General features: G+C 39.6%; 2 protein-coding genes across 3 annotated transcripts; both read left to right on the top strand.

Moving 5' to 3' along the window:
* The first annotated feature begins 1,120 nt into the window (after window positions 1-1,120).
* On the top strand, window positions 1,121-6,049 carry LOC104421180 (SUN domain-containing protein 1). Its single transcript, XM_010033046.3, is given in 3 exon segments — window positions 1,121-2,193; window positions 2,196-2,419; window positions 5,467-6,049. Coding segments are annotated over 3 exon segments (1,353 nt in total). The 5' UTR covers window positions 1,121-1,367; the 3' UTR covers window positions 5,770-6,049.
* A 6,823-nt stretch (window positions 6,050-12,872) lies between these two features.
* On the top strand, window positions 12,873-17,982 carry LOC104421178 (type I inositol polyphosphate 5-phosphatase 10). Of its 2 annotated transcripts, XM_010033044.3 has the most exons (12): window positions 12,873-13,073; window positions 13,191-13,471; window positions 13,928-14,020; window positions 14,184-14,259; window positions 14,996-15,080; window positions 15,192-15,296; window positions 15,625-16,159; window positions 16,294-16,487; window positions 16,596-16,704; window positions 16,816-16,964; window positions 17,047-17,263; window positions 17,450-17,982. In XM_010033044.3, the coding sequence occupies exons 3-12, from the start codon at window positions 13,994-13,996 to the stop codon at window positions 17,483-17,485; spliced, it is 1,533 nt and encodes a 510-aa protein (XP_010031346.2). In that variant the 5' UTR covers window positions 12,873-13,073; window positions 13,191-13,471; window positions 13,928-13,993; the 3' UTR covers window positions 17,486-17,982. The 2 variants fall into 2 exon arrangements, with proteins under 2 accessions (XP_010031346.2, XP_010031347.2); XM_010033045.3 differs by lacking the exons at window positions 12,873-13,073; window positions 13,191-13,471; window positions 13,928-14,020; window positions 14,184-14,259 and having other exon boundaries at window positions 15,618-16,159.
* The last annotated feature ends 195 nt before the right edge of the window (window positions 17,983-18,177 follow it).

Raw genomic sequence — 18,177 nt, 5'->3', positions numbered from 1 at the left:
GGAAGGAAGAGGAAAAAATGGGAATAAGTTCTGTATTTTCTTTTCCATATTCATTCAATGTATAATGTTTTACAATTATAGCACTAGACATGTACAAGAAAAGGAGATAAAAGTATATTACAAAATGAATTCCAATATTAGATTGATATTGATTGATCTAACATATCAATCTAAATCCCAAAGAATATTGTATAACTCACGCTTATCATTTAACAAATCTCTCTCTCTCTTTTTTCTTTTTCTTTTTCTCCCCTTAAATTCCCATGCACTAGTATTCTCGAACTATTGTACTCGGTATGAAGCATTGAAAGGTGTTAGAAATCATGAATTTTCCTTTTAATGCGATCTCAACAAGTTAATCCAATTCGAATTTTGAGCACCTTTTATACATATAACTTTGCCCGGGTAGAACAATAAAAAAAAGTTATGGCCATCAAATTCGAATGAGAATTTCGATTTAGATACAGATCGACATTTTATTTCATAGATCTGAAATGTCTATCAGTGGAATGATGAATATTGGGTATGCGCAGATTCTCACTCATATTTTGTCAAAAAATGCCCAACCCTTTTATGGAAAAATCACGATTTCTTCATCAATCTTTGATTCAAGAAAGACAAGGATGTTTCCATGAAATGTGCGCTCTTCCCCTTAACCTTTACATACATTACCTTATATAGGCATAAAACAACGTACAAAAATTGATTGAGAAGCTGATGATTGATAATTGGTCTTATTTTTTCTCTGTTTTGCTCTGCTTGCTTGTTGATGGCTTGTAAAATGTTGTCCACTTCACTCATTTTCTTTATGGATAATTGACGCATCATTTGCACGATAATCATTATTTTATTTAATTAAAGATGCGAACGGATGATAATGATTTACGTCAATTTAGCCGCTATTCTAAACAAAACCGTTATGACATGAAAGATCCGAGGGCCGAGATTGGACGAACATCAAAATTTGTGATAATCATCGATAAATAAAAAAGAATAAGAAAAATAAATCAAGAGATTTTTTCAACACAAGCAAACGTCGTCGTTTTCTCTCTTGCGCAAGATGAAAAGTAAAAACTACCGATTTCCTCTTTTTTTTATTATTCTTTTTATCTTCGGCCACAAAAAGCGAAACCATAATTTGAAATCGAAATCAGAACCGGTGCCACCGTTCTAATCGTTGCGTCGCCCATCACCTCCGCCCTCCTCCGCCGCGCGACTCTCTCTTTCTCTCTCTAGATCGCCGCTCTCCTCCGTCCCCCCGCCAATCCCTCGCCGACCAGATTAGGGTTTCTCTCTCTCTTCTCTCTCTCTCTCTCTCTCCCCTCTCGCGGTACCGGCGACTCCCTCTCTGTTGCCGTCGCCCGAGGATGTCCGCGTCCACGGTGTCGATCACCGCGAACCCCGCGTCGGCGCGGCGAAGGCCGGTGGTGCTCGGCGACAAGAAGTCCGGCGCCAACATCGAGCTCGTCCCCGCCGATAACGGGGCCAATGCCGACGACCGGGCCGTCTCCGGCAACAGCAAGGATCTGAGCCACCACTCGATCCGCGGTGGGGAGGCCAAGGACCTGGCGGCCGTGAAGAAGGCGCTCGGGAATTCCACGATCTCCCCGCGCCGCGCGCGCAAGGTGGTCCCCAGGGCCGAGAAGCCCCGGTGGCTCACGGTGGTGAGCGTCTTCACGAAGAATGTCCTGCTCCTGGTCGTCCTGCTAGGTCTGGTTCAGTTGGTTAGGAGGCTCTCCATGGGGTCATCGGGGAGCGTCGCGGAATTTACGGATTTCGAGGGGCGGATTGCGGAAGTGGAGGGGATGTTGAAGAAGACTTCGAAGATGATTCAGGTGCAGGTGGATGTGGTTGATAAGAAACTGGGGAGTGAGATTGGTGGGCTGAGGAAGGAATTCAGCAAGCAGATTGAGGATAACAGTGTGATGATGAGAACTGATCTGAAGAAACTAGAAGCCAAGAGTGAAGCTGTGGAGCAGTCTTTGAGAGAGTTAAAGGAAGGAAATTGGTTGTCGAAGGAAGAGTTTGAGAAGTTCATCGAAGAATTTATGAAGGGAAAGGGTGGTGTAGGTGATCAGAGTGATGTCAGTTTAGATGATGTGAAGGCTTATGCAAGAGATGTCGTTTTGAAGGAGATAGAGAAACACGCTGCAGATGGGCTTGGAAGGGTAGATTATGCGCTGTTCTTCGGTGGGGAATGGTGGTTAAACACTCAGAGCCTTATCTCATCGGGAAAGGAAGTACTTGGTTTTCAATAAGCAATCGCCAAGGTGTTCATAGTGATGCGGATAAAATGCTGAAACCCAGTTTTGGTGAGCCTGGCCAGTGTTTTCCTTTGAAAGGAAGTAATGGCTATGTGCAAATTAGGCTTAGGACAGCAATTGTTCCTGAAGCTGTTACCTTGGAACATGTCGCAAAGGTGATGCTTTCTTTCATAACATATTGCAATTCTTGCTGCAGAATCAGCGTTCACTTTACTTTTTTGCTGTTTTGTCTTGGTCTCTTGCCTGTATGTACTTGGGATTTGACGGGGTGCTTAAGATTTGCTGGTGGGGCTTTTGTTTATATTAACTTAAACATGAGGACCTATTGACAAAAGGTAACAGAATGGTGGGTTGTTTCCCCTGTCCAAGTAATTGGTTACAGTGCTTGCTTAGAGTTTCCTTTATTCTGTTTTAGTTGAGCTCGAGATTGATGAACTTCATACTTGCGACTAGATTGTCCAGTTAAACTAGGGGATTGACATGGGAGAACATCTGGATTGTTACCTCTTAGAACAAGAAAAAGAAGAAAAAATCATACAGAAGACAAACATGTTTTGTTCATTGCTACTGATATTGGGCCAAATGTTTGCCCTAACTTTGATGCACACAAGGAAGGGGTGGTAACAGAGGAGCGGGAGAATATATGTGCTGATGTATTTAAAGGACAGTGCACTATATTTTTCCATCTTCTTGCTCATAAGTCTAGTGATGGGAAGTTTTGGATGCTATAGGTCCATTTTGTAAATTGGCAGTTTGCACTTTTTAAAGCCTCCTTGCCACCAGACATCAGTGGCCGTTATGTGAGGTGACACCATATGGCTTTTTATACCATTCTTGAGAGACCTCTGTGGATCAGCTTGCAAAAGGAGTTCGGGTGCGTTTGGTTCAGCATTTCCAAGGGGCTTCTAATCTAGGAAATTCCTTTTTTAGCAGTCAAGGTTCAAGAACCGCATTAAATAAAGTGGTAAACAAAAACAAAACCTAATTAAATTGAACCAAACAAAAGCTTGGGATTCAGTTGTACAGGCTTGGTTATGCTTTATTTCTACACATGCAAAGATTTTTGTCTCATCCTTTCTGATTGCCATAAATTTTGTAGCCTCTCAATCTTTATAGGAGGTTAGTGCAGAAAAAGCCTGCTGATGTAGATTTGCCTTGAAACAAGCAAGGATTTTGTAAAGCCCAGGGGCCCAGAATTTGGGGAAGTGATGTTAGACTACACATCTTCAATATTACTCGGAAGTATGGTTTGGCTTCTCGATGGCATATCTTTAAGCGTGATTCACTGGGAGGCTTTCACAAATCTGTATAATTGAGGTCCTTGCTTGAATAATTTAGCTTTCTTCTCTCTTAGTTGGATGATTTTAGAAAGGTATGAGAGAGTGGTATGTGAAGCGAGGGTTTGAATTTGTCTTTACCCTCTTTCAAGAAGGGAGAAAATTTGGGGGTGCTGGATGCTTTTTATGCGAAAACCCGCTGCCTAGCATGATAGAATTTCCTGAAATAGGTCATCATGAGTGCTATATATTCATATTTTTTGGCATAAACTTTGCGATTGACCTTCAATGAAACACATTTTCTTTATAATTCCCTAATTGTGAGATATTTTCTAATGGTTGGGCCTCACAAAGTTTCTTTCTTGAAAAGGAATTTAGGAACTTGTTTTGTTGGCGGTATAGGGGATGTTGGATTTTGGTAATCACTGCCAATATGTTTGGTGCAGTTGTGGTAGGGTTGGTTGGACACTGGCAATGGTGGTGGGAGTGGTCATGGCTCAATGGTCATGGCTCAATGTGGTGGAGGTGTATGGTATTGATGGTGGCCTAGTAGTTTTGGAATAGTTAGTGGGTATATATGCATATGTCAAATTTGGTTAAGTTAATTGTAGGCCAATCTTTTGATTACTTGCTAAGTCTATGGCCAGCAAAGAGAACCTGTGAAGTGAAACATTTTAGTAGTCAAAGCAAATGAAGCAGAATTGACTTGTATATTGCACTAATTTTAGAATCTTAAGGACATGATCTTCACGCAATCCACCTGTTCAACGATTTCACATGCAATCCAGTCAGCACATAGTGAATGAAAAAAAGCATTCATCCTAGATTGGATTCTCTTTTTTTAAAAAGAATGTTTATCAATTGATCCCTATCCCTATTCATTGGTAGAGAGCAAAAACTGATTTTAGCAGTTCCTGCAGGGGTAGTGGCAATAGCCAAAACCATGATACCAACAGTACAGGAGATCCATCCTAGATAGTGAGATTCTTGTGTATTGAAGCATTACTAACTTACAATCTGATGGTACCTTTGGGGAGTTCCTCTTGTGAATGAGAGTAATATGGCAGTGTGGAACCTTGCACAAATGAGCAAAACCTATGTCGAAAGGTTTAATAGTTCTAAATGACAGATCAGAGTAATATCATTAGGATGGGGTTAAAGTTCCCTTACAATGAGCGAAATAGATCATACTTTTTATGCTTGAAAGAGACTTTGCTTTAATAAGGACTTGTGATTGATTAGCTAGTTGGTGAAATTTCTTAATTGATGGATTTTATCTGATGACTTTGTCTCATTACTGAATTGGCTTTTGCTCCACCTGCTGATGATTCGCTATTCCCTTCTACCAGCTGTATATTGGTCAAATTTGTTATGTGGGTGCATTTGATCATATGACTATGTTAGGCTTGTCAAATAGTTTGCTGTTATTTCATTTTCTGTGATTTGTTGCCCAATCTACAAACTGGAGAAGATTCGATGGATTGGAATTGCCCTTTGATATAGTAAAAGATTTGATTTTCACATTTTTATTGGACTGGGATGTAACTAATTTCTTCCTGACTCTGATTTCTATTTTTTGTTCTGCAGTATTGTTATATTGTTTTGCATTATCTTTTGAATACTTCTTTGTTTCTACTATCATCAGGGTTCTATCCCACTTCTGTTTTTATTATTCATATTTATTAATTGTCAACTGGGAATTTCTGAAACGTGGATTCTCTTCCCATTGACTTTTAATCAGTCACTCCATGCCATTAATGTACTATTAGATAAGATATAACTGGTGATTGTTTGCCACTTTTTTCATCTTCTTGTTCCCCTCTTTTTTGTGGATAATCATCAGATAATCGAATTGATTCTCTTTGTTTTTTACCTGGTTGGCTTTTGTACTGAAAAATTGGTGATTGACAATGATTTTTGAACAGAGTGTAGCATACGACAGGTCAAGTGCTCCTAAGGACTGTAGGGTTTCTGGATGGCTTCAAGGGCAGGCTGATGCAGCAGCAGTTGACACTGAGAAGATGTTTCTCTTGGCAGAGTTCATGTATGATCTTGAGAAGAGCAATGCTCAAACATTTAGGGTCATGGATTTGACAGCTCCTGGTCTCATTGATACAGTCAGGTTAGACTTCACGTCAAACCATGGAAGCCCCACTCATACTTGCATTTATCGCCTGAGAGTGCATGGTCACGAGCCTGAACCCGAAATGTTAGCCATGCAGTCTTGACATGTCCTGGCTCTTGTTTTTCTCCTCTGTAATTCTTGTTATGTATCACTTGGTTAGATCCAGTTTTCGCTCTGAAGGGTTCTGCTTCATGCCACCAGACTGCTTTTCCATTTCTAGAGTTGTGATCCCTCGTGCTTAGACAATCTTTGTGTAACTATATTCAATCGTTAAGCTTAGATTAGTGAATTTGTTGTACATCGTGAGATTTTTGCTATTTTAGCTGTAGCATCAATTTGTTTCAATAGAGAGGTAGTCCATTCAGGGGACGCATGACGTCAAACGTTGCATTTTGTTTTGTTTTTAGGTGAAAAGACTGATGGTGCAAATAGAAAATCTGGTCGCAAAACATGTTTGGTAGGACTCATCTTGTTTCTGAAACCAAAAGTAGTTCTCATAAACGGGGACACTTTCTATATTTTCCATTTTAAATGGGGCTAGAAGTGGGAGTTGCTGAAAAGGTTTCCATGCTTTTTTAAAATGACTGGAGCGAAGAGCGTGGAATAATATTTTCTTGGCCAAAAACAAAAAAGCATGAAACTAATTAAACGTTGAATTTGAACAAAGGTATCTGACAATAAGGAAAGGAATAATGTTAGCAGAAGACTACAATTTGGGGAGATTTTTGGTTGAGATCAGGAACTTTATGATCATGCACATCCTTAGTCTCCGAAGACTACAGTCAATGTATCTGGTCTCTATGTTTGCGTATTTGGTCTCTTTGGGTCCCGTACCTAATTTTGTTTGTGCCCGTAAATGCAAGAGAATTAGTAGTAAAGTCATATTATTGGATGTAAGGTTACGTTTGTTTTGTTGAAAGGTTTTTCAAGAATTGATTTTCTAGACTTCTACCTGTATGGTTTGCGAAAAATGGTTAATCAACCGAAAATATTTTCTGTCAACAAAATATTCATTCATAAATTTAGGAAAGTAAATTCCTAAATTTAAAAGAAGTCAAATTTTCCTTCATTTTTCTTTTTATTTCTCCCTCAGCCGATGGTCAAGCCTTAGTGACAATCGGCAACCGGCCAGCATGGGCCAATGAGCTCAAGTCTCGCCCTATTCCAATGAGCTCGAGCTCACCTATGGCTAAGAGGAAGGATGAAAAGGAAAATGAAAGAAAAGAAAAAAAAAAAAAAGAAAAGAGTAGAAAAAATAAAATTTGAAAATAATTAAAAATTCGAATTTAAAAATTTTGTCAAAAATTTAATTTTTTTGTTTGAAATAAAGTCATGAGATTGAAATCATTTTCCATTAAGATCTAAACATCAGAAAAAGTTCTTGTTTATATATTACCAAACGAAGAAAAATTAACTGTAGAAATTTCTAGAACTTGCTTTTGCGGAAATATTTTTTTAATTTTCTGCGAAACAAACACATAAGTTTGAGCATAGTAGCAATTGCCTTGCTGCTTCTTCCATTCTCCGTCTTCATCAGGGAAACTTTCTGTTTATAAGTAACCTATGGAGAGGTCGTAGTCATCCCACATCTGTCACAAGTTTGTGAGTCGCTTAATTTTCCTTTTTCCATGAATTTTGCCTGAACCGCTTGATAAATCTTCGACGGGCCGAATATTACCGGCACTAGTTGATGAAATTAGCATGTGCGAAAACGCGTTCTTACTCAGTTTTGCCGAGTACAAACAACAAAAGTAGGTTTGGCATTTGGTCAATGCACTGAATTTGCCCACTGCTGATCTGTCTTTTTTTTTGGCTGAGTGACCTCATTAGTTACACGAATGCTCTTGGCTGGAATTCGATGTGTTAGTGAATGAGAGACGTTTCTGTGTATGGCCTTGTGGACTGGTCTCTTTGTTATTTGCTTTTTATCGACGGGCACGGTGCGTGATTTCTTTCGAAAATCTTATGTTGGTCTGTGAAATTCAAGTTTCGTAATACCAACGATGATTTGAGTCTGATAAAAAACGGAATTTGCGCCTTCATGTCGTGGTTCTAGAATTCAGACTCTATTATAGAATACTATTCAGGACAACCATGAATGAGCAAGAGAGTGAGTGGGGTAATGCTAATGTATCTTCCCAACTACAAGAGGTGCATGACTTGCACGTTATATGAAGCAGAATGAGAATCTTAAGATACCCCATCTCACTAGCTAATTCTTTAAGAAGCCCCCAAGTACCTTGAAAGATCGTTCCAGCTGTTTTGAGAAATGTCCTGAAGGAATAAAGTTCCTCCATCATAATCATAGCCTAGACTCTAAATGCAGTTCTAGTCTTTTATTCTTTTTAACTCAAGAGGTTCCTCCGAGAGCTGGAAGGAAAAGAAAAAAATGGGACTTGATTCTCATCGTCCACATCGAGAGGCTGCCGTTTCCCCAGTCATCTTTTTCGTTATTCTGAATTGGATACGTCGGTAACGCTGCCCATTCACTGTTTTCGTGAAGTAACTGAAGCAAGTTTAATCTTTTCTCATTCTCAAAGATCACTGAGGCTGCGTTTGATTGCTCGGATAGCATAATTTATCTTATCAGATGTTTGTTGACGTCCTCCTCACTTGACTAACATGCTGGATAAGAAATCCGAGACAAGGGATTGAGAAAATCCAAGTTGAATTTTAAAAATTAAAAATGACTCGATGAATCCTATTATTTTCCGACAATGGCGTAACGCATATTGCTCGCTGGCCACCATGCGAGGACCGCCACCAAAGTAGCCATTGTTATCACTTTCAATCATCACTTGATCGCCATCACCTCCAATCACAACCTATCGTCCTCTTTGGTAAGCCGATCGTGTGATGACGATGAGGGTGAAAAGGAGTCCGAAGATGATCGCCATCGCTGTCCAGAAGCCATATAATTGCGGGTATGGTGTACGAATATTGGTTGGAGTGCTTTCCACGGCCGGCACGGGACAAGCAACCGAGAGAATCGGGCATACCATCGTATTGGTTGAGAAAGTCTTAAGGGCTGTGAAATTCATTTGTTTGTGGGTGTAGAATCTAATCCTAAGCATGTTAATTGTTACCTATATTTTTATGTTCTTTACTTGTGAATACATCAGCTTTATTCTGCAATTGTGGTTAAAAAATTCTCAACTTAAACATCATTTACTCTCAAGTAGGCCCGGTGGAACTTGTCCTCCAGAACTCGCTCTGTTCGTCATGGGGAGAATTCTCCAAATAGTCATGAACCTATTATATTTTGACAAATTTAATTCTAAATGTTTCAATTTTACTAATTGAATCCGGAAATTGTTGACGTAGACATCGACCATCCTAAATTATACTGCTGGCGTTGATGTGGACACATACGTGTGCACGCGCACACAAAAAAAACAAAGTAAACCTACTACTTGTCACCTATAACTTACTTCTTATACCAAAAATCGGCCTATGATATGAACCAAGGAAAACAAAAATGGAATTTGTGGCACATATGTTATCCCACACGCACAAGCCTTTCGGTATCAGAATAGGGATTGCCTGTTAGCCACCAAACTCTTTCCATTTTTTGACTCATATTATAGAAAATTTTATGATAGCAGAATTTTGATGCACAAGTTTTATATTGTGAAAAGTGCAAAGCATACTACCAATATTATAGAACATCTATAGTTTTAAAGAATCACATCAGTTAGAAAGAAAGATAAGAAAAAGTTTTAAGGATTCATAGCAAACCACACTAGGGGTGAGCATGGTTCGAATTGGGTTGGTCTAATATCTAATCGAAGGATTAATCTGCACAGTGTTGGTTTTCAATTTTTGAGACCGATGATTGATTCTATTAAGTTTGGGACCAAGGATTAGACTGACCCTATTGGTCTGGTCTGGTTCCAAGGTCAATCCGAAACTAATTGATTAGTTTTTTGTATTCCTTAAAATGATTATTTTAAATTACATATCCATCAATAATGCGATAATGATCAACCAACTTATGAACACTAGTACATATCAAACATAAATATAAGATAAGGTAATAATACAAATTTATACTTGTTACAAGCAACAAACCATAAAAACAAACATGCGAGGTGAGGGAACAGAGGCAAGTCATGAGTAAGGTGAGAAGGCGAGTAAGGCCAAGGCAAGTGAAGAGATTTTTTTTTTTTTGGTTGAATTAGGACTGGGTTTCTTTCTATTTTCTAATTTACAAGACAAACTGAATGGTAAAGAGAACTGAAGATGAGGTGCTAGAATCTAAAGTAGATAAAAGCATATAATATATATTATGTACATAATTGGTTTGAGTTGGACCCATTCTAAATTCTCAGGATTGAAAACCAACCTACGCAGGGTAGGATTTAGGGATCCTAGGACTAATGACTGACTTAATATCTGCCGGAAAATCAGACCTGGATTGGTCGGGTTGGGCTGATCCATGGTTAGTCCATGATTGACCATAAACCAATTATCACTCCTAAACCATATAATATTATTTTTAGGGAGGGGGCAATTTGCCCCTTAAGGCATAAGACAAACACCTAACACCTAATTATTGGCGATAGTTATGGAGGTCATTAATAATTTACAAAGATGCCTTATGCCCGGCAGTGGCCAATAATTTGTACATGCTCCGACTTTTACAATGACAGATTCATATTTACATCCCTATATGCTTGACAGACTTATATCACTTGACTTTTAAGCCCGACAAACTCTTATCGCACAATTTACTCTTCTACTACAGTACTGTTACAATCTGCTATATGAAATAGCCATATGAAGGGACCAAAACCTAACAATAATATGAGCGTGAAGGCTTGATCGGATACACATACTCCGCAATCACTCGTTTCTCTCTCATCGTGGATCAAAGCATGTGTCCCTCCGTCGAAGCAGCTGGACACAACAGAGGATTTTCAACAATTCTCAATCCCATCTTAGATTGTATCAAATATATGATGTGATTTTTTACGATTTGGAAGATACTTGAAGAATTTCTAATCCTACCTTATCCTATTTTATTCCAATTTGAATACGGATGGCCAAATAGCCTTAAAGCTCACGTTTCCATATGATCACAAATCAAGCCGGGGAAAGATGTGAGATGGACCATCTCCTCGGCAACGTAGAACTAATTGAAAGTTCTTTTTCTTCTCGAAGGCAACTCCTTTACACGATACGCCCATTTATTATTCAAAGGTTGCTTCAAATTTGAAGCACAAAGCAGGACACAGCAAACATGCTGTCTCCGAAACAAGATTTCTCTCGCCCCTTCTTAAAAACAATATTTTTTTTGTAAAGAAAGAGGAAAAAATATTCCTGGTCTTCCTCTATATCAGCATCATCATCTGCTTTTCTTTGAAGCAGCAAAATTAATAATTGCCCTACAAATCAAAGCTTTTGGGACCATTACCCATGCCACTCATTCCTAGCAGGTTTGCTTCTTTCTGCTTAGTCTTAGCAGCTTAGGTTAATATAATATGACATTAGAATTCATTATTTCGATTGCTTGGTTGACCGTTTCCCATGATAACAGAGCTTGGGTCTGATGGTTTGGATTGCTCTGACCCGGTCTTCAAATGGGGTCATTACTTCAAGCCTAATTTATAGTATTTTCTTTAGGATTTTATTGAAAAGCGACCCCTTTATGGAACGCCTACAAGAGAAAATCTATTCGATAATCAATTCTTTTGAGGAAATAGGGTGATCTGTGTTTGCATTGTAGTAAAATTATTCACAAACATAATGCATTATTTTTTCAAAAAAAGAAGAAAAGAAAAACAGAAAGAATTGCAAATTATCGACTTTGATTTCATCTCTAGTTTTTGCCTTTTTCTTGACTGAGGTTGTCAAGCACATTGATGCCTCCTCTTTGTTTGTTCGTTGTTGTTTACTTTCTCGTGAATGTCTAACCACTCAAGTTCATTGAAAGGATGGCGGATTTCCTAAGAGAAAAATCATGACCGAGCAGTTTTAGAAACATTATGGTGAGCTGTAAAAGCTTTTATAAAGTGGGCAATTTTTGTCTATTTCTCAAGAAAGATGTGGTTTTGACTTGTATGAAAAGACAGATGTGAATCTCAATAATAATTTTGTACTTTCCACAAATTACGAATTCGAAAGCCACCAAGGAAGGAACCTTCCCATGTCCCCACACGGCAATACCAAAGAGAGCCATTTGGTATGTAACTTGTGTTTTCAAATTCCATAATTATCATTGATTCATACTCTAAGTTGATTACGCGTAATGATTTGTTAGCTTCACTGCTCAATATGCGAATCCTATTTTTTCCCCTAAAAAAAAAGAGAGGCAAAGACCCTCTGAATTATGATTAATGTTTCTGTAATGCCTATTGATTTTTAAACATGTCGAGAATTCGCATTCAAATTGTTACAGACAAACAAAGCATTCGAAACCGTCTTGAGCCTTTTGAAACGGTCATAAAGGAGTCAAACCCGCCTTCAAACACACAAGCTCCTCATTGCCCGCATAAAGGAACAGAGGAAATTTGAAAATGGTCTAAATTGAAAAGAAGAAAGCAAGGAAAGGGAGGATAAAGAAAGAAGAAACAAGAGGGTATCAAGAAATGGGTAAGGACTAGGGTATGGACCATGATCAAGAGAGGGGGAGAAAGAGGTGACCCACGCTTGCCGGCAAAGATGCATCACTTTGAGGGAGCCAAGGTGAGTCACCTTGGCTGAAGGAGGAAAAAGCTTCAAAAGAAATCCACAACTTGACAGGGACTTGCATGTTTCTTGGATGCTTTTCTTGTTCTTTTTTGCAGGCCACACGTGTGGACCACTTCTCTCCTCTGACAAACCAAGGCCCTCCTTTTGAGTCTCTCTCTCTCTCTCTCTTCCTCCTCCTTCCTCCCTTCTTCTCCCCTTCCAAAACAGCTTTCCAACTCCTCCTCCTCCCCCCTTCCAAAGACAATTCCATTATGATATTCATATAAAAAATTGTGGCCAACCCGATTGTATGGCTAGTGAATCAAGTCTATCCCCACCATTCATTATAATAGGTCTAGCGACAAGTCCCGCCGTACGATCAATAGTTGAAATTATTGTTAATTCATCGATCTGTAAATTATATCGTCCACGAATGAACGATGTGAATAATTGAATTAGCTTTAAAAATTTCACAAGCACTCGTCCTCGGTAGGACTACTGTAAAAGATCTTGTACTTTCCAGACCAGACCGTAGGACCGTAAATTCAATTTCTTTCACTCTGACAGATGGGGAACTGACTGGCTGACCCAACTGGCAGCACAGCGTCTGCTACTCCTTCTCCTTCCATGGCCGTCGACGTTAAGAAAGTTCATTCGACCCTTTTGACCGTCTCTTTCTCTTTCTCGATTGAACCGATTATAAATCCAAATTCTAAATCTTCGCACCCTTTGCACGTAAATCCATTCCTCCTTCTCTCTCTCTCTCTCTTTCTCTGTATCCGCTTATTCCTTCTCGAAACGTCAACCTTTTGCCTTCGTGTCTTTGAACAGAGTTCTTGATCTTGTGTACAGGACCGGATACCCAGGTTCCTTGTTATTCTTCATTGTCCCCTTCAAGCCTGAATTCAAACTGGGTTCCCCAAGAAATTGAGAACCGAGAAAATCCCTGACTAGTATTATCTTAATACGTTCCTGTGGATTTATGCTCGGGGAAAGTTGACTTCTTTTTAATTTCCTCGGGGGAGACACAACTTGGGACGTCTAAGAATTCTTATATGGGTTGCCAACTTGCCCTCTGTGATGGCGATGCTCGGATGTTCAAGATGGTTCTGTGATGCTTGTCTGTTTCAATGGTAAACTCCTAACATTATGACTCTTTTCTCCTCCTTTTCTTGCCTCCAATAAAAATCATCATGATCAACAAGTCACAATTATATATTATATGGCACGTCTGGCTGATGGGCATTTGCGCAATCTCTCTCCCTCTCTCTGTTCCTTCTTCTTCTTCTTCTTCTTCATCTTCTTCTGGTTTTTGTGGGTGAAAATTTGTGTCTGGACTATATGAAAAATGGAACTTTTTTGAATGGGATTTTTTGCTGGAGGGGATGCTTGGGATGTGAGATTGGTGGTCTCTTCTTTCCTCTTGCTCATTAATGCCATTTACGCCTGCTCATATATACCTTTTTCGCCCTCGGATATAAACGTCATCCAATCCACATGCGATCCTTCAATATCTCCAATTGATTGATTGTTGCCATTTCCTGTCCATGATGTGCTATTCCGACGGAACGCCAATTCATTTTCCCAAGGTCATCGCCCATTCCACATCGCCACTGTTCCATTGATGAGAAGGCGCAGTTTCGGTTGTGACATTGATGAATCCAGAGGTGATCAAGAAGAAGGTCAGAGATTTTCCCCACCTTTCGTTCTTAAGTTCTTTTTTATTATGATGGGTCTGTTTATTTTTTGTTTTCAGCCGTAGATAATGATATGGGGTTAAATAATTATGAAGAGATCAATTGCTTGTCGGAATTCTGAAGAATTAACTGTGCGCTTTGATTTCAGTCATTCTCTAAGAAAGTTATGGGCATGAAGAATTGGATTGGAACGAAGTTGAAGAGGAAGTTAAGCGACTCCCCCGGTGAGTTTTCTTTCAGAAACTATTTGAATACCAGAGCCGAAAGTGCCTTTGTTTTCTATCTACAGTTCGCAAATGTAAATTCTTGTGATCTTCGATTCATTGGTCGTAATAGCTATAGATTCATCCTGGCGATACAGCAATTGCCGGGCTTAATATTCTAGACGCAAACTATATTCTTGACATGAACGACACACCGGTCAAAATAGAAAAGAAAGGTCACAAATGAGGCACAGGGGGCACCTGATAACTGGAATTCTTTCTTCAATATTAATGAAAATTATCATATTTGGAATATCTCTTTTCGAGAATATTTTGGACTCGGTCACTGGTCCATATCTGCAATTCCGTGGCGCGAAGCTATTATCAGGAAAAAGGACAAACGTGAAGAGAGGTCCAAGAAAGGGGGAGAGCATCTCGTACAGTAGGATTAGAAGGGAGAATATGTTCTAATGGAAGCAAGAATTTTTACCCCTTTCTTCATTGTTTCCAGTGGCCCATTTTAAAGAATTATCTCCTAAGATATGAGGATAAATGAATACTTAAAGATATTCGGTTTCTAAATTCCCGGATGTCTTCTTGGTGGAAGTAAAATGGCAACTTTGGATATGCTAGGGTTATTAGGATATGACCAGTCACCATCAGATAAAGTTTGTTCCAGACTTCAGATGCTTCAAGCACTATATTGTGCCTTCACGTTTCTTGTATTTAAACTTATCTCTCATCTTGCTCTTTCCAGATCAACAGCGGGGTTCGGTACTTGAGAGTTCTTGTCTTGGGGCCATCGGGGGAATGTCGATAGATCGAAATGTTCAGCCCTTCAGGTACTTATTTGCTATGATTCTAGTCTTTTTCTTTTGTTTTACATCTTCCCCTCACAATGCTTTTCTGAACAAGTTGCCCTTTGCACACGTTGTTTCGATATTCATTTTCAGGGTTTTTGTAGCAACATGGAATGTTGGAGGCAAATCTCCTCATGGAAGCCTCAATTTAGATGAAATTCTTCAAGTCCGTGATCCATCAGACATATATGTTTTGGGGTACAGACTTACCATTTCTTTCCCGTAACTTTACTGAAAGCCATATCTTCTTCCTTAGCAGTTGTTAGTTATTCATCAATCGCTTGATTAGGAGATGCACTGATGGAACTAAACAGCGTTCTAGCCCGAGATACTTGCCATGTGACACTTTAGAAGGGAAAAGATGTTGTTCTAGTTCTGTTCATCTGATGAAGATGCTGGTTTTTTCTCAGTCATCATTATAGAGTCTTGAATGTTTTTTGAATTTATATGAGGAATTTTGAAAGAAGTCAGAGATGAATACTGCCTTGGCTCTTTCATTCATTTAGTAAGTTTCTTCAGATGCCAGTTTTCAGGAAATCGTCCCATTGAATGCTGGGAATGTGCTTGTGATTGAAGACACTGAACCTGCAGTGAAGTGGCTAACATTGATAAATCAGTCACTCAACAAACCGCATAATGCTGCTTACAGAGGACTGAGAGCTAGCCCCACTATGACTGGTTCGCTTTTCTTCCCAAAGCCTTCCCTTAAGAAGATCAGTAAAATTTTTAGGACAGAGAGTAGAAGGCGGCTCAAGGCTTGCAATTGTCCAACTGATTTGGAGAGGAAAAACAGTAAAGATATCTGCTTTCGGTGTCAACAGCCAAGTATAGGTGAGGACGACATCTCTTCAGAGGAGGAAGATGATGGAACAAACGGTTTTGAGATGGTGGATATTTCAGCTTCTGCTGTCGGTAATCAGATGAAGTACGGTCTCGTAGCAATCAAGCAGATGGTTGGAATTTTTGTCACGGTATGGATAAGGAGAGAGCTCATACAGCACGTAAGCCATTTAAGAATCTCGTGCACTAGCCGTGGGATCATGGGATGTCTCGGTAATAAGGTGAACCTTTTTAGCTAAATTTGTGCGTACACACATTCATGATTGAACTTGAATGAAAAGAATTGCTGCAACTTGGACATCAATGAAAATCTCAAATCTTAATTTTTTTGTTCTTTGCTTTTGTTTGGTTGCAGGGCTGCATTTCAGTTAGTATGTTATTCCATCAGACGAGCTTTTGCTTTATATGCAGTCACCTGGCATCTGGGGAAAAGGAAGGTGACGAGCTCAGGAGAAATTCGGACGTGGTAGAAATTCTCAGGAACACTCAGTTCGCAAAAATATGCAGAGTCCCTAACAGCAGGATACCGACGAAAATATTAGAACACGAGTGAGCACCACCGTGACTTGTTTGATTTCGTCAATGTTTTTCACCTTAGCCAAGCTATAATTTATTGAGTTTTGATATACTTTCATGTCCTGCACAAAATGGCTTCAGCCGGGTCATTTGGTTGGGCGACTTGAATTACCGAATATCTTTGAGCTATTCTGAGACTAAAAGGCTCATGGACCGGAAAGCATGGGATGCACTGCTCAACAAAGATCAGGTTTTCTTTCTGCGCAAATTTAAATTTTTTCAACTGCGTGTTTTCTTACAGGACCTTGGTAGTTTCTCTTCTTGTTCTAGTAGCTCATATGTACTTTTTTTCTTGTGGTAGTTGAAGATTGAAAGGGAGGCGGGCCGAGTTTTCAAGGGATGGAAGGAGCAGAAGATCAAATTTGAGCCTACTTACAAGTTCTCATACAATTCAGATGCCTATGCAGGAGAGAACGTGAGATCAAAGGATAAAAGGAGAACTCCGGCATGGTATGTGCTCGTTAAAAGCATTTTATCCTCGCTCTTTTGACTGGAATAAGCGGCAAATACTTGATCTTGTTGATCATCACAGGTGCGACCGAATACTATGCCATGGAAATGGGATACGGCAAGATTCTTACTTTCGAGGAGAGTCCCGGTTTTCGGATCACCGTCCGGTTTGCTCGGAATTTTTGGTGGATGTTGTAGTTACTGAGGCTGGATCAAGGAGAGTGCCATCCGGCCCTAACATGAAGGTTGGAGCTGAAGAACTTCTACCTCCGATCGGTAGATATCTGTCGATACAAAACGTGAGTTCACACACCAAATTTGCACCATTACTCCAATTTTTTTGGCGTGCTTTATTAACTGAATCTGAATCCTTCCCCTCCCCTCTTCTCACTACAAGGCATTGGACCTGAAATCCTATTGATATTATGATGTTTTTGCGGTTTTAATTGCGCGTGGCCTGATTATCTTCTTCCTTATTTTTTCAGGAATTCGGGGTCAATAGCATCCCTCTTCAAGGTTGATGAAAGTTTTGCCAATTTCCCAAAAACGAGTAAGGAGTAAATGTCACTCATAATGGTAAATTTCCTTGTTTGGCAAGCAAACCATTTGGGGCTTCTTTGCAACTGTACGTATGGAATGAGTCATATGATATAGCAATGGAAATCTTAGTGTGCAAATGAAATGCAATTTCATGGTGGTGTTCAAAATGGGTCTATCCCTAAGACGACCTTGAAATCGTCTAGGGGCGCCACAGTGAAATTAGTCGTATCTTGCTAAATGATGCCTTATTCTGCAATGGATGGAGGGTGTAAAATCTCGTTCCTTTATAAAGGCAATGAAGGGAAAGGATGAAGGGGATTTTCTCAGATTATCATTTCAAGCCTTTTCTCTTCCTCTGGCCCGGCAATATGGTTATCCGTCTTTTGGCATCTGTTTTTTTTTTTCCTTTGAATGTAAGATTCATCACCCTTTTGTAGGACTGAAAGAAATGTAGCACAACCTGTGCATAGATTCTGTAGGTTCATGCTTCCAATGTCATCTCTATGGCATGTTCTGTCCTGGACTCTTGGGCCTGTGAGACCGAGAGACCCTTTTGAACGGGTCTAAAGCTATGATGCAAAACATCAAGGCCGAAACCGTGACAGAACATCCCTAGATTTGCTGATACAGAAAGATCGTGTCCGACCATGCAACAACCCACTTTGTAGACCAT

This window comes from Eucalyptus grandis, chromosome 1 (genome assembly GCF_016545825.1).
Source record: "Eucalyptus grandis isolate ANBG69807.140 chromosome 1, ASM1654582v1, whole genome shotgun sequence".
In the NCBI taxonomy this organism is placed as follows: Eukaryota; Viridiplantae; Streptophyta; class Magnoliopsida; order Myrtales; family Myrtaceae; genus Eucalyptus; species Eucalyptus grandis.
Note: the sequence above shows the minus strand (reverse complement) of the source record. Positions and strands in the feature narration are given on the sequence as shown.

Coding starts and splice junctions, on each gene's coding strand:
- LOC104421178 (XM_010033044.3), top strand. CDS start 13,994: ATGAATCCAGAGGTGATCAAGAAGAAG. Junction 15,297..15,624: donor TCAGACATATATGTTTTGGG/GTACAGACTTAC, acceptor TTCAGATGCCAG/TTTTCAGGAAATCGTCCCAT. Junction 16,488..16,595: donor ACGAAAATATTAGAACACGA/GTGAGCACCACC, acceptor AAATGGCTTCAG/CCGGGTCATTTGGTTGGGCG.